The sequence below is a fragment of the Canis lupus genome, chromosome 21, assembly GCF_003254725.2.
Source record: "Canis lupus dingo isolate Sandy chromosome 21, ASM325472v2, whole genome shotgun sequence".
NCBI lineage: Eukaryota > Metazoa > Chordata > Mammalia > Carnivora > Canidae > Canis > Canis lupus.
Genome location: NC_064263.1, coordinates 1,786,824 through 1,804,213, shown reverse-complemented (window position 1 = coordinate 1,804,213; position 17,390 = coordinate 1,786,824). Strand labels below are relative to the sequence as shown.

The following is a 17,390-nucleotide window of genomic DNA, read 5'->3' as shown; positions in this document are numbered from 1 at the left end:
TATATGTAATAATCATATATACATATATGATTCACTACCTCAATGATGATCCTGTTTTTTTAAGCCTTATTATGGCCCTTCCAGTTTTCCACTGATCATCCTTTTCTAGCTTTAAAAACCATAAACCACATTCTCATACTCCATTTTAATTTTTAACACTAGCATGGTATTGTTTTTTTTTCTTTCTATATATGAGCAGGGTAGGCAGCTAAAACACAGAGTAACAGATCACACTAAGAAACAAATAGGTTCAGAGATCACAACTACAAATAACCTTAAAAGAAAATTCATTCTCTTTTCAATTCCTTACAATTCTAGTGCCAAAACTTGCATTTAAAGGAGGTTTTATATCTACTCATAATCTGTTCTCATATAGTTTGCCCAGGAGAGGTTAGCTATTTTCAGTTAAAATTGATCCACCTTCACTATACTTGTAGTTGAACACAAGGACTAAAGGACATGAATCTCTTATCAGCTCCTGATAGGCTTGGATTACACATATTATACTCAATTTAAATGTGGAGAACATTGAAATTGAACATCTAAAAACACACTTTTTCAAGTTTCAGAGAAATCATATTTACAGTTTCACAAAACAGAAAGTGTTATACTTAATTCAATGTTTAACACCTACTAAAGTGTTATTTTCAAATCACAGAAATGATTCTTGCATTCAAAAATATTTCTAAGAGGCAGTATAATGATTCTAAATAATATTAATTATTAGAAAGCTTACTCACAAAGATAAATTATCTTTTGTCAAGTTAGGTTAATATCCATTAAGTTCAAATGCCAGATACCCTGAACAAAAATGTGTGATTTAAAAAAACATTTCCAAGCTCAATAAATCATCAAATTCAATTGATATTTGACATAGAAAAAATTTCAATTCCTAGAATTCCTCATAATTAGTTTGTACTTTTGAACATTTGATCTATACACTAACCTGACCCTCTCCTAAGGACAGAAAAGAGTTAATGTATTCTCTTTTGGGTATTTATGCATCTTTCCTAATGAAAAACTTCCTATAGAGGAATTAAAAAACAATATGGTCAAAACATTCCTCTATAATCAATAAATGCATAAATTGCATAACAGTGCCACCCTTGACAATATCAAGTTATATAAAAAAAATCAAGTTATATAACAAAATCTACAAAACTAATTTTATCCAAAATTGTTTATTTTCCATTGTGAATTTGACTGCTTTTCAAAAACATGGGAATAACTTACAGTCTAGTCAAAATACATGCTGCATTAGATACATTTCCTACTAAGTAATACATTTTAGTCACGAAGATTCAATCTATAATGAAAAGATGTATTTGAGAATACGAGTATTTTTTTCCTTTTTCCCATTTTTTAGTAATAAATAAAAAACCAATCTAACGTATGTAAATGGATATTTTAATAAGACAAAAATGTTAATTCCCAAATATTCCTTACAAAGGAAGTAAAGATTTTAAATTTGGGGTATCTTTCTTCCTTTTTCCCTTTTTTTGTCTTCCTTTCTCTTTTCTGTTCCTTTCCTTTCTTTACTTCTCTTTTCTTTTTTCTTTCATGACTTTTTTTTCTCTTTCTCTCTTCCAGAAACCCAACATTGAAATTAGCAAAATTTCCAGAAAATATTTTTAAGATATAAAAGTAATGTGTTTTATTTTATTTTATTTTATTTTACCACTCTAGTTTGCATTTGGTAGCAACTTTAAGGAAAGTCTTTAATAATATCTTCAGAAAAAATAATTTTTAAAGGAAAAAAAGAAAAGCCTCCTCAGAATTCATTTTTTATTATTGTTTTTCTTTTACAGAATATTCTGGAGCTCTTCCTAATTTCTCTACTTCATTTGCTGCTTTGCTAAGAATTAAAAAGAGTTCATCTTCATCCCTCTTTGGTTCAAAGAACAGACCACGATATAGCAATCCTTCATTAGGAACACTAAGTGTTTCTTCACCAAGCTGGCGAGGTGCAGCTCAACATTATTATTCCCCTATCAATCTTTATCATTCCTCAGATGCCTTCAAACAAGATGGTAAGTGGCAAAGGAAAACTGAATCTGTTGCATTAAATGTGCAATGAACACTTTTTTTTAAGGCTGTTGTAATTGGGGTCAAGACTATTGCAACAGAGGAGAGAAGTTAAAGTCAACTCCCTTAAAACAGCAAATGGCAGAGTTTTTAAAATCTAGAAAAGTGGAGGACATTAAAGGAGAGGTTGGTGAATGTGATGAAGGGATGTAGGGGTGGAAAGATTTTTCCTTTGTTTCCTTCAGATTCTTTGGCTGGCCTAATAATTAAATTGACATAAACACAGATTATCAGGTGAAAAACAATTTCATACATACAGGAAGTGACCAAAGCAGGCAGCTTTTAAATCTTTTAGACAAGAAAGCAATAAATTTGTGAAGAATTAACAATATAAAGGAGTTTGGGCTTGAGGTAGGTAGTAAATTAGTGAAGACATAACAAGTTTTGTTTATACAATCTTCTTGGCCTTAAATTCCTTATTTCTGGTGGGAAGTGTGTCTTCTACTCCCCTGGTATGGGAGGATGCTTTTTACATGGGAGATTGGTTTCCTGCTTTCAGGAGGACAAAAGAGGGTTGGAGTATCCTTCTTTCATCAGCTGCTTTTTAAATAACTTTATTTCAAAATTATCAATATATCAAAGTGGCATACCTTTAGGTGGTATGTTCTGCTTTCCTTTAGCCATGTGCAAGTATTAATTGATGCTTACTTAAATTAGTCTCTTATCCTCCTATAGAGACTGGGAGATAGGGGGCCTTTTTATCTTAATAATTGCATTTCAAAGGAATGGCTGCCAGGTCCTTGGGAAAGTGTACATGCAGCATTATTTCTGAGTGGAAAATAAATAATGTAAATTTCCAATACTAAGATATCAGTTAAAGTAAGGACTACTGAATAGCTATTAATATTTAGGTTTGAACATTTTCTAGATGTTAACTCTCCTTTTGAGTTCATCAACAAAATAATACAAGGTTAGTTAACAGTCAGAGAAAATCACTAACAACGGATTATCACCAGGGTCTGTGCCAGGCTCTTTTGTAGAGCTTACCTCAATAATTCTCTCAACAAATATGTGAAATGGATTCTTACTGTCTTCTCTGTAAATGGAAACTCAGAAGGAGATAAACATCTTTAACAAGGTCATGCTGCCAATAAGCAGGCAATTTTTTATTCATATATCTACTGATTTTAAGTCCAATACACTGGGCTACATTTTAATTATGATTGATGAAGGATTAAACATTCAAAGAAACGTTTTGCAAGAACTAAACTATTTGCAAATATCCCAGAAATGTCATATGAGGTTGTTGTGCCAAGCACAGGCAAACTTGTGTCTCCTGATTATACCAGTTGTTGCATTGTGAACATTATCTCATAGAGTTGGTATTTAAATTTTATTTAAGCATAGTATTAGCTCCCTAAAAATGGTTTATTTTTTCGAATGCTTAGTGTAATTTAAAAATTCCCATAATATGTTCTGTGAAAAACATTATCAAGAGAACTGGGGAAAAAGATTTGCTAAAGACACATCTGATAAAGGACTGTTATCAAAATATACAAGGAACTCTTAAAACTTAACACAAGAAAACAAACAACCTAATTTTAAAAATGAGCCAAAGTCCTTAACAGACACTTCACCAAAGAAGATACACAGATGACAAATAATCATATGAAAAGATGGACTACATCACCTGTCATCAGGAAATGAAAATCAAAACAAGATACCAGTACATACCTTTTATAATGGCCAAAATACAGAACACCATCAATACCAAATGCTGGAGAGAATGTGGAACAAGAATGCTCATTGATTGCTGGTAGGAATACAAAATTTTATAGCCACTTTGAAAGGCGGTTTGGTGGTTTCTTACAAAATGAGGCCTACTCTTACCATATGATTCTACTTCAATTGTTACTTCTTGGTATTTATCTAAAGGAACTGAAAATGTATGCCTACATAAAAGCCTGCACATAGATGTTTATAGCAGTATTATTCATAATTCCTGAATCTTGGGCATAATCAAGATGTCCTTCAGAAGGCGAATGGATAAAAAAAAAAAACAAAAAAAACTATGATATATCCAGACAACGGAATATTATTCAGCACTAAAAAGAACTGAGTGATTAAGCTATGAAAAGATATCGAAAAACCTTAAATGTTTATTACCAAGTGAAAGAAGCCAATCTGAAAAGACACATATTGTATGATCCCAACTATTTAACATTCTGGAAAAAAAATGATGAAGACAGTAAAAAGATCAGGGCCAGTGATGAGGGTTGAGGAAGAGAAGAATAGATAAAGCAGAGAGGATTTTTAGGGCCATGAAAATACATGGAATATCATAATGATGGATATAAGTCATTAAACATTTGTTTAAGCCCACAAAATGTATAACACCAAAAGTGGACTCTAATGTAAATAATGGATTTTGAGCGGGTCATGATATGACAAATTATATTTATCTTTAGTTATAAAAAAGTTACCATCCTGGTGAGTGATGTTGCTATTCGGGCAAAATATGCATGTGTGGGGTGAAGTTTTATGAAAAGTCTCTACCTTTCTCTCGATTTTGTGATTTTGTTGTAAGTATAAAACTGCTCCTAAAAAAAAAAAAAAAAAAGCCTTGGGGCACCTGGTTGGCTCAATGAGAAGGAGATTTGACTTTTGATCTAGGGATCATGAATGTGAGTCCACATTGGATGTAGAGATTACTAAATAAAGTTTTTTAAAAAATTCCTATTATATTAACTTCAATGGGCAGAGATATATTGGGATTTGCATTCTTTAGGCATCACTATTTATGGGACAACAACTAAGTAGAATATATTGAGTGGTCAGAACTATAGGATACTCTTACATTTTCTATAATTTGGTACCAACTAGTGTTCTACTCCTTTGTTCTTTTGTTTCAAGTATAAATTAACAGAACTCACAATACATAAAATACAAATATAAAACATGAATTAAAGCACACAGAAATGATAAAAACATCAAAAATTGTAACATAAAATGAAGCCAGGCTTGAGACTAATTCAAAGTATCTACTGTAAGTGCCTACATACTTGCTGAAAACTAGTCTCCATTTTGGGTAACTGATATCCAAGGAAAAATAAATTCTGGTCAATTACATATTTTCCAGTGTTTCAAAGATTAAAGTGAAATAATTATTCAGTAGAAGCATAGCTATTTCTGACACTAAGATCAGACAAATTTTTTTGGAGGTTCCTCATTAAGAGTTTGTTATTTGATGTAATGGCCAGTGACCTGAACATTATTCTTACTGTGTACATCACAACGTGTTTTATTAGCTTTAATATAGGCAGATGAAACCCAAATATCAACCACAAAATGAGAAGTAATTATCTAAAGCTGTGCTGCTTAGTCTTTAACATACATACAATCACTCGGGAACCTTGTTAAATAGATACCCTTTCAATAAATCAGGAGTAAAGCCAGATAATCTGCATTTTAAAAGCTCCCAGGTGATGTTGATACTGCTGGTTGGCGAACCATACTTTGAGTAGAAATTCTCCAGGCTGGGGGCTGGTTTGATATAATTTAAATCTTTCATTGCTCTAGTTTAATCCATATTTAGAGTATCAGGAAAAATAGAGAATCTGAGTATTTCCCAAGCAATCCTCCATAATTATTGTTTTCTCATCCTAGGATTTAATAGATCTTGGCTAAATGTGACTTTGACTGTGTTCTCTCTGACAATACCCTGACATATGGCTTTTGTCAGGTAATTCCCTTTAGCCTTAATAGAGAGTAAAATTGACATTGACATGCTCCTGTGAAAAATGAGAAAACTAACAGAAACTGAATAGAAAGTCATCACACTCCTCCTCAGTGATATCCCAGAAGTACCCCAAGATAGAACCAAGATTTTTCTGAAAAATGTAAAAATTTGATCTGCAGAGAAATTTGGGAAAGCAATTCTATTCTTGTATATACCATGATAACTCCACCACATATACACAAGAAAATATAAAAGTATGTTCATTGCATTTATATGTGTAATAGCAAAAAGTTGGAGGCAACTCAGATATTCTCAGAAGGGAAATGGATACATAAATTGTGATTTTTCATTTATTGAAAAATTAAAATGGTTAAAGTGAGTAAACTATATAATCAAGAAACAAAATGGATATACCTCAAAAGATAATGCTTCAAGAACAAGGAAAGTTATAAAATACTGCATATATCACACATGTAAAAATTTAAAAAAATATATAATATATACTATCTATGGATATATATATAGTATAATTTATAGTATATATAGTATAATTTTTTTAAAAATTTTTTTTTATTTATTTATGATAGTCACACAGGGAGAGAGAGAGGCAGAGACATAGGCAGTGGGAGAAGCAGGCTCCATGCACCGGGAGCCCGACGTGGGATTCGATCCTGGGTCTCCAGGATCGCGCCCTGGGCCAAAGGCAGGCGTCAAACCGCTGTGCCACCCAGGGATCCCTATATAGTATAATTTTAAAACCATGAATGTGAGGTATCAAGCTGACTATAATGTTTACCTCTAAGGACAAAGGGAGAATGAGCGCAAAGAAATGGCACCAGGATAGGGAAAGTAGATGACTGCAACTGTGTGATATTTTATTTCTTAAAATAAAAAATCTGAAACTAATATGATGAAGCTTCTAGTAGGTAAAATCTAAAATCATAATGATTCCTGCCTGCTGGTATTTACAGTGCAATCCTTTCTCTTCAACTATGGACCAAAGCTAGTAATCTGCGACTGGAGAATAGATTATGGCAAAAGTAATGGAATACGGCTTCCAACATTAGGTTTTGAAAAATTCTGGCTTCCATCTAACTCCCATTTCAAAGAAGAATACATAATCAGGATTTGAATAAACAAAGTTTGATGGACTATAGGGATTAGTTGCCCAGAGAAGAATACCACCTGGTAGAGATGAACAGAAGATAACACAGAAAATTAAAATAGATGAATTTTAGGAACACAATCTTAAAAGTATGATACTGTGCGATTAATACTCTGTAGAAAATGTAGAAGTATGATGAGGACATCAACAAAATGAACAAAGGTTATGTTTGTTATCTTACAGTTTCTGTGAGATAGGAACCCAGATAGAGCTTAAATGGATTCTGTGTCTTTCACAAAGTGGCACTGTAGTTTCATCCCAACACTCAAATGGTATGGATCCACTTGTAAGCTCACGTATATGTAGCTGGTAGAATTTAATTCCTGAGAATTGTTGGACTGAGTGCTTTAATAATGCATGGACTTTTGGCCAGAGGCCATTCTCAGTGAAACCCTCATAGAGTGGCTCACATCATGGTAACCGACTTTCAACAGCAGAAGCAAGCCAGAGAAAGAAAAGGCAAACAAAAATACTTCAAGCAGAGAATAGTAGTTGGTCACTAACACTTGTAGAAAGGTGAGGAAGTGGAGATAGTTAATGAAATAAAAACTTTTGAAATAAACTCCTGAAACCAAAATGAGAAATGTAGCTGTACCTGGAAGGGAGAATGTTGCTCATTGGAGTCAAGTGAAGTCCTCAGAAACTATTTTGCTTTCTACTTGATACTATTATTTTGGGTAATGATTATCGTCATTTGAAATTTAATCAGTGCAAATTTTCTACCTAATAAGAGGCATTATCTAGTTTTAAAAGAAACTGAGTTTTGGGGATCCCTGAGTGGCTCAGTGGTTTAGCCCTGCCTTCGACCCAGGGTGGGATCCTGGAGTCCCGGGATCGAGTCCCACGTCAGGCTCCCTGCATGGAGCCTGCTTCTCCCTCTGCCTGTGCCTCTGCCTCTCTCTCTCTCTCTCTCCCTGTCTCTCATGAATAAATAAATAAGATATTTTTTAAAAACTGAGTTATTGATTCTTAAATATTAATTAATAATTACTCTAAAGTAGTTGTTTAATTGAATTAAAAATTGACTAAGGTTTAAATTGGAAATTCTCATGGTAATATAGTTTAATTGAAAGCCCTTATGAAACAGCACCTCAAACATCTGTAGGATATGCACTGTTTGGGATTTGTGATAGAGACAAGGATTATTAACTATTGCTAACACTACATTGTTTCTCTCCTTATAAATGAACAGCCAATAAATTGGTCTTTGACTTCATTTCTTTGTGTTGTTGTGGCTTTAGTAGAAGTAAACTTAAGTATAGAGAGATTTCATTCTTCTGTTTGTGATTAAAATATTTAGGTTAAAATATTTTATTATTCTTGAACAGAGAGGCAGTCTGGATTGGGAGTAATGCCTAATGCCCACAAGAAAGTTCAGACTTTTACTAGGGAATCCCACTCCTGAGATAAAGAGACTACAAATGTTATATAAGGTGGAAAAATGCTGATTCTAACAAGCAGCTGAAGTGGATTATTTTTTACTAAGATTAAGCGTATAATTTTGGATGTTTTACATTTCCCCGGTGATATAAACAACCTGTAATTTACATAACACTCTGAGTCTACCCAGACTTTGGAGTTTCTACTACTAGCTTCTGACATGTGAAAGATTCCTGCAACTTACCAAATTTGTTGCCTCAAATCCTCAGTACCTTGGGCTGAATTTCACTGTTTACATGGATTATTTCAAGATTTGACTTGGCACATGGGCAATGGCATCATAACTCAAAGTAATCTTTGTGTTAACAATTTTCTGTTGTTTCTTCAACACAACCTTTGCTGATAAATTGTGTTGGAGGACCAGATACAAAATTTGAATGATCTTTTATGAGAATAAGAATCCCGTCTGGAAAGAGAAAAGGTATTTTATTTGGAAGACATACTTCTGTATAAAATCAGTTTCTCTCAGTGTAAAAATAGACAAATATGCCCTAATAAAACCTTATAATTTTATGACCATTCACTGAAACTTTATGACCTTATTCTTTATTGTATTGTTAATTTTTAGAGCTGCTGTTATTGTTTTACACTAATATGCTATTTTCTCCAATTTAACTATATGTCATTTGAGCAAAGGGCATCTTAAATACTCTTCTTTACTCACTCTCAGCACTAAAAGTAGTACCAACTTTCTAGGAGCTTAACAAATACTGTTGAATAAAGAGGCAGATGAGGAACTTAAAACCTGAATTTAGGTTGAGTTTATATACCATGAAAGAATATTTGCCTGAATATTGTTTATATAAACTTTGTATTCTGGATTACAAATGAAGAGGTAGAAAAGCAATGTTCTTCTTTTGACATGCTAGCCTAGTGGTTTGGTACCTTCGGAAAGTTAAATGAGGTTGGTACACTTGATCGTTTTCACAAGTGATACTATCTCTGAATCATCTGACCTTTCTTTTATAGCTACATTAGAAAATGACAAAAACGTCTATTAGACTCTCAATTTAGATTATGTGCACAGCATGATGCCACTTACCCATGAAACATTCATCACAATGCCTTTTAATAAATAATGCTATACAATTCTTAGAAATCCTTGAAACTTTATAATGACAGTTTATACTTGTTTAACTTTTATAAAGAAACAATTTTAAGTTGAAAAGAAATTTAAAGTTAAAGGAAGGTTTGGATATTTTCTTAAGGCTTCATTTCAGATGTTCACATCATGTGAAAAATTCTCACATTGTAACTGTGGATGTCATCATAAAATGTAATTTCTAGGGGACACCTGGGGGACTCAGTGGTTGGGTGTCTGCCTCCAGCTCAGGTTGTGATCCCGGGATCCAGGATTGAGTCCCACATCGGGCTCCCTGCAGAGAGACTGCTTCTCCCTCTGCCTATGTCTCTGTCTCTCTCTCTGTGTGTCTTTCATGAATAAATAAATAATATCTTTCAAAAAATGTAATTTCTAATAAAACAATTCAAATTTCTGGAAATTCAGATTTCAACTTCTGGAAATTATCATATAACATATTTATGATGATTATTATTTTTATATTTATGATTATTAAAAGTGACTTTTTCTAATTGTGTTTGATATCATAGGCTGATGTTTCTTCTAGATTATATTACTGATACACTTAGGTCACATTACATGAATAAACTAGACAAGGCCATAAGTTTATGGAGCTAACCAGAAGGTAGAGAGGGTTGAAGTCTGGCATTGGACCTAATCTTTGAGAAAAATGGAACACAGAAGCAACTTTTTTTTTTTAATTTTTTTAAATTTATTTATGATAGTCACAGAGAGAGAGAGAGAGAGGCAGAGGGAGAAGCAGGCTCCATGCAGGGAGCCCAATGCAGGACTCAATCCCGGGTCTCCAGGATCGCGCCCTGGGCCAAAGGCAGGCGCCAAACCGCTGCGCCACCCAGGGATCCCCGGAAGCAACTTTTTAAAAGAGGATTTCAATCTAAAGGGCAAGTTTAGAATCTAGGGAGACATTATAATATCCGGTCATGATCCAAGAAACAACTGGAAATCTAATGATCCAACACCAAGAAGCAAGGCTTCCCTAGGAAAACTAGCCAAAAAAGTTTCAGATTAGGTGACACTTAACACATCTTGGCAGGAATGAAGTTAGTATCTGTGTGGCCTATCGGTACATAATAGAAGGAATTAAGACTAGATACCAGCTTGATCCTAAGGCAGAACTCTACAGAGGAAGCCACTGTCTCAATAAACAAAATAACATGCAAATGCTTCAAGAAACTCCACTGGAAGGAAGCCAAATAGACAAAAAAGACATCATTTTGCAGTTGAGTTTTATCTTCCTATTCAGGTATCTTTCATGGAAGACTACTGCCAACACCATGCTAATCATAGGCAGCCACTCTTTCTAGTCTAATGATTCTAAAACGCGGTGGGAAGAAGTGGGGTAGTTTTGGTTGTCTCAGTAGTTCAATGACTATCCATTAATTTAAGAATTATAAAAAGTGAATCATAAAATATTTGCTATTAAAATAATTTGAAAGCTTGCCTAGAAATGGAAGTATAGCACATTTCCCTCAATTCTGTATACTTTTTTGGGCTTGCTGAGACCAGGGTTGATGGGATTGTTACTAAGGCTAAAATATAACAAAAGAGAAAAGGAGAAAGAGGAATATATGTGTATGTGTGTATGTGTGTGTGTGTGTGTATATATATATATATATAATTTTATAATTTACAAATATAATTTAAACTTCTCCTATATGATTGCCTCCAAACCTAGACCAGGCTTACCTCCATGTTGGACCCATTATGACCAAACAATTTGGATAATCCAACAGCATATCTAATTTCCCTGAGATAAAGCTAAGCGAAAGCTATCTAGAGAAATTCAAGAGTTACCTTTTCACATGTATACCTTCTACATTTTAGTTCAGGGTTTGAAGACCTGTTGCTTCCATGGGTGCAAATCCATTTGGAGGAATATATGTTCTCCTTACAGAAAACTCCTTAACCCAATGACTGAGCTCTAACTTGCTATGTGGTTGCCCTGTAGAACATAAGATCAATACCCCAACAACCCAAAATTGGTTCAGATGTAGACTGATGAGGCTACACACATACCAGAAGGGCAGGGAAAGATTTATTATTCATGTCATGAGACTTGTTGATAATAACAAAATAGGCTGGTCAGGAAATGACTTGAAAAAGGAACAAAAGGGTGGTTTGGGGTTTACTGTGGTGGTGGTGGGGGGTTCTGGTGAAGGTTCCTATGTGGTTTTGTATTGTATAAACTTTCTCATATAAGTCAAGGAAGGAATGCTTTTCAGCTATTCAGTCTGGCTTATCAGCTTTCCCTAAAAAGAGAAATGTTACTGGTGGAGCTTGAAAGCAATGAGTGGTCAAAGATCAGAAATGGAGTTAGATTCTTGATTATATGACTATACAGTAAAAATGAAAATACAAAATAAGAAACACAGCAACCATAAAATAAAAATGTCTGTATCATAGCATTGGACCTTTTAGAAGATTAACAAAATTGGGTTTAGCAATAAAGACATAGAATGAAAATCTGTTTTCAGAATTTGGGTATATGAAAATGGACTAGACCTCAAGGATTAATTAGAAAGCAGTTGTAAAATTTGGAGCACTATAACTGATAAAGCTATATATAAGGTTGACTTATTGAATAGCTCCTGTCTTATGTGCTAGGCTTGGGAATATACTTTAAGTAGGTATTAATCAAGAGGCCTGAACTCGGTAATAGGAATGCAAGTAGAACCCTGTAACCTAATGATATGTAGTTCAGTGAACATTGCTTCCTAATCAAACTATAGCCTCTTTAAAAGCTTGAAAATTATCTTTGGTTTTAAATATAATGTTAATCAAGGTAAGTTCTGAATGCTATACCAATTTCTTAACATAATTAATATTTCTTCCTCATTCATATCATATTCCACTGGATTGTTCAATGAATCGCTTTCTATATGAAGAGTTTGGGTACCAGATTTGCTCCATCTAATATCTTTGATATTGGGGCCTCACTGGCATCTACTGCTCCTTTACTTCAGCTAGTTGATAGAGAATCAAAAGAATGGTGCATAACGTTTTATGACTAGTCCTGGATTTCACATACATCATTTTAGTCCAGAGGCCCCAAAGAATCATAAGAAAGTCTAAAAAAGTCTCCAATGTTCCTAGGAAAAGGAAATGGGATTAGTGAGCATGTAGCCAGTCCCTGTCCATACGAATAAGCAAAATATTACTAAATATATCTTTGCACTAAAAATGGCAAAAATGTTTCACCAAAGCTGAAGTATAAGAAGGCTCTTAAGACATAAAGCATAAGAAGGCTCTTAAGATATACTTCTTCATTTATTAATTGATAATGGCTAAAATAGTTCAAGGCCAGTTCTATTGGTTATATAAAAACAGCTTAGTTTTAATAAATTAAAGTTGAAATTTAGAAAAAATAATTTTTGGTTAAGTTAATTTCTTATTCTCCACAGTACTGTATCAGGAACATAGATATTTTAATGGAGCTTCATATTCTAATTTTTAAAAAGATTTTATTTATTTATTTGAAAGAGCAAAGAAGGTGGGAGAGGGAGAAGCAGGCTTCTCCTTGAGCAGGGAGCCCTATGTGGGGGATATTCTAATTTTAATGGAAATTTCTGTAAACTAAGAAAGTTATTGATGTGCTAATCAATTCAAGTATAGGAAAATCTCGAGTAAAATATACATATTCTAGAACACAAATCAGTAAGAAGTTATCCTCATCTGGGACACAAACTTACCTTTTATGTCAATATGAACTTTATTTTGAGATAATTTCAATAATAAAAGAGTAATTTTTAAAGACTTCATTCATTGCTGGAAGTTATAGCAAGCTAAGACTAGATAAATATCCCAGAGATTTTTAGAAAGAATATTTGAAACGAATAGAAAATTACTTTAATTCTAAAAGTGTATAGCTCTAGGATAGCATCCCCAAAAATTTAAATTAAGCATTTTTTTTTATTTTCCCAAGAATCATTATTTGTAAATGATACTTTTATCCTGTATTTTTCCTGGAAAGTTCACAGTTCTTATAGTTACTGTTTTTCTTAAATACATTTTCTAGTAAGTAATAGAGGAAGAGAAAAAATAGTTTCTTAATTATCTATTCCTGTGTAAAATATATCTCAAAACTTAGCAACTTAAAATACTTTTTTATTTTCTCACAGAAACTGTGGGTCTGGAAACTGGAAGTGTCTTAGCTAGGTATACAACTTTCTGGCATAAAGTTTCTCATGAGATTTCAACCAAGCTGTTATTGTAGCTTCATTCTTATTTGAAATCCTGACTGAGGGAATATCTACTTAAAAATTCACTCATGAATATGTTTCATAGACCTCAGTGTCATGTTAGCTGTTGGTCTAACAAGAGACTTCAGCTCCTCAAATGTGGGCCTCACCATAGCCTGAAAAATTTTCAGGGGCAACTGTCTTCCCCCAAAGGGAACGACTGACAATAACAGTGCTAAGAATAGTTTAAAGAAGAAATAGGTGAAATAAACCTTAAAATGATGACAGAATTTGTTAAGAAGTTACTTTTAGAGCTCAGGAAACAAAAGGAGAGGAAAGTAAAACCATTAAGGAATTAAAAACTTCATTAGTGGTAATATAGAGGAAACTGAAAAGATAGGAATGTAGCTGTCATATTTGAAAAAGTCAAATAAATGAGAAAAGAATAAATATATAAAAATTATTACACAGATAACAATGAAGGCTTTTTAAAAAGCAAAGCTATGCCTAATTGGTATGAGGAGAATTGAGCAAATAAAAGAGGTTTGGGGTCCCTGGGTAGCTCAGTCAGTTAAGCATCTGACTCTTGATTTTGACTCAGGTCATCATCTGAGGGTCATGAGATCAAACCCTCTGAGAGGCTCCACACTTAGTGGAGAGTCTGCTTGAAGTTCTATTCTCTCTTTGTCCCTCTCCCCCTCCCCCCCCCCAACTCTCTCTAAAATAAATAAATAAACCTAAAGAAAAAAAAATGTCTTGAATGTACCAGTTATGCAAAATGATTGACACCAAAACCTATCCAGAAAAGTTCCTGAAATTCAGAATGAGGAAAGAGCTTTATGGACATCCAGGTATAAAATCCAGTCATTTAGGATCAAGGGAAGTCAGGCTGGACTCAGACTTAACCATGGTAATGTTAAATGTGATCAAAGAATGTAAAAATATCTATAATCCTTAATTAAATTAATACTGAACACCTAATTCGATACCCAGCCAAGTTGTCTTTCAATTGTAAAGACAACAAACAAATATCCTTAACCATGAATCAAAACAGAAAATTTAAGGAGTAAACTTGGGGGAAGTGAGAGAAAGTATGTTAATTTCATTATTCTTTGTAGGACAGAATCAACAGATCACTTTTAAATTGAAAAAATTCTTGGGGTGTCTGGGTGGCGCAAATGGTTAAGCATCTGCCTTCAGCTCAGGTCATGATCCTGGGGCCCTAGGATTGAGCACTGCATTGGGTTCCCTGCTCAGTGAGGAGTCTACTTGTCCCTCTGCCCTTCACTTCACTCATGCTCTCTCTCTCTCTCTCTCTCAAATAATAAATAAATAAATAAATAAATAAATAAATAAATAAATAAATAAATAACTTTAAAAAAATAAATAAATTGAAATACTTCTCTTCTGAGGAAGGACTTTCTGGAGGTATGAATCTGATATTTCACAGACAATAACCCCTAGCATTATAGGTTTAGCCAACTACAGATACGCTGTAGTCTATTCATAAAAGAGTCTGATTTTAAGAAAAAAAAATCACTCAAAACATTACTTCTGTGAGAAATTAACATTGTGAGTGATGGCATCTGTCTTTTACACAAATATCTCAAAGATTTCTACTTGTTAAATAAAGATACTGATTTACTTGTTTTAAGATCTTTGTGATGATCATCCTATTTGTTCTGAAGTCCATCTCCACAAGTTATGGATTCCATCAAGCTAAAAATTGCAAAATATAAGGACACTGCTTAAAGTAATTATTCGTCTTCACCAACAGAAGTAGTGCACTACTGCAGGAGAGTGAAGCAAATAATCTGAGTTTACCTATAATAATACATTCTTGGTATGGAACCTTAAAAAACAAATCTATTTAGAGATAGACATCATTGATTATCCTTTCTTGGGACTGGGAAGCTCTACATACACACATGCTCTATAACCCCTTACAACGAACTTTTTTTATAAGACAAAAATGAGAGAGAGAAAAAGAGAGAGAGAGAGAGAGAGAACAATTGCTTCCTAAAATGCTTTTGGAAGTACCAAGTGAACAGAGATATCTAACAGAGAGTGAGTAGTCACAACAGAATACATGTTGTTCAGGTCTGTATCTTATTTTTCTCAGTGTATAATTTAGCAAATCTTACCCCTCAGATTTTCCCTAGCCTGACAACCTTTCTTTCCCTTGTCTTGTTCTGACAATGTTCAGAACAAAAGATTTAGAACCACAGATCCTTAGTTAAAATGAACTGTTTACTATGTTGCCAATTTTGCAAAAGTCTCCTCTCAGAAACTCAGAGCTTTCATCTTTGAATAAGAAATAATTATAATGCTCACCTCTGAGAATTAAATAATAATATGTGTCAAAGTGCTTTATAAATGTTATGACAATATAATAATAGTAATAGTAGAGGCGGTGGTAATCAGATTCTAGATTCCAACAGCCCTGGATTTGCATCCCAGCTTTGCCATGTATTTGCTATGTACATTTAGTTCATTAATTTCAGCCTGAGTTTTGTCATATAAACATTGGGGGGGATTATTTCTAGTCATATGGATGTTCTAGTCATATGGATGTACAATGTACATGATACATTGTATGTAAATAATTCAATATAATGTCTACACTGTAGTAAATATACTGTAAGTAAATGTTAGCTATTATGTTGTTGTTATTAGTTATAATTTATTGAGTACTTGTGGTATACTAAGTATTTACAAATGTTGATGTTAATCAATCCTCATAATAATATGGTCAGGAGACATTGTCATACACAGTTAATAAATGAAGTAGCAGAGGATAAAAGTAAAAGTAAAAAACAGTATAAAAAATAAAACAGCTAGAAAATGATGGTACTAGGATTTGAATCTATGTCTGAGTCTAAAGCTCAAGAGTTTTGAAATCAATAAAAATATAAAATATGTTTATTAAATGTTAATGTTATACATCATATGTATTTATAATATTGATTTTAATTATCACATTTATAATATGTAAAGACCAGAAGAAAGGTACTTTCATGACTTTGTCATGTAGTTTAAGTGTAACTGAGAATTTGAGGAGGTTTCATGTGCTCTTCCAAATTTACATAAATACATCATGATACAACAACAAATAGAATATTTTGACAATTTTTCTCTATTATTTTTATTACATTACTTGTTTCACCTTCTTCGTAAAAGTTTTAAGTGATAGCAATGTCATTTGGTTTACAGAAACATACTCTGGTCTCCTTTTTTCCAGTTATTTTCACGTAATGTTTTATTATTTTTAACTTGAAAAGAACCTCAGCTAGATTATCTAGGACTCAAAGAAAATATTTATTAGTGTTCACTTGTGAGTGCTCAGTTTTTTTGGATGAATGTTTGGAGTTCCATTAACACTTTTGTTTTTCTTTGCCCAAAAAGGAATAGATATATAACATATTTAAAGAAAACAAATAACTATTCTGAACCCATTATTCTAAATATGGAGGTATTTATCTTTTTCAGTAATACTTTTTAAAGCTTGAGTTTCCTGGGGCATTCATTCTTATATTTCTTTCCTGATATTTTCTTGTGGTTATCCACAAAGAATATGAATCTGCAACTGTTTAGTAGAGGCATTGAAAATATGTCTTTCCTAAAATCTTCCCTCTTCGTTTTTCTAAGCAGTGGTTTTAAATGAGGACAGTTTTGACCCAGGAGACATTTAAAAATCTCTGGAGACATATTTGATTATATACATTGGGAAGGTGTGCTGCT

General features: G+C 33.2%; 1 protein-coding gene across 3 annotated transcripts in view; it reads left to right on the top strand.

Annotated features, from left to right (window-relative positions):
• CNTN5 (contactin 5) overlaps positions 1 to 17,390 on the top strand; it is a 1,295,471-nt gene that overhangs the window by 789,911 nt on the left and 488,170 nt on the right. For all 3 annotated transcript variants that reach the window (XM_025420999.3, XM_025420992.3, XM_049098648.1), the window contains one exon: positions 1,809 to 2,030. In XM_025420999.3, coding sequence (XP_025276784.1) covers positions 1,809 to 2,030 — 222 coding nt within the window. The remainder of the gene's footprint in view (positions 1 to 1,808; positions 2,031 to 17,390) is intronic.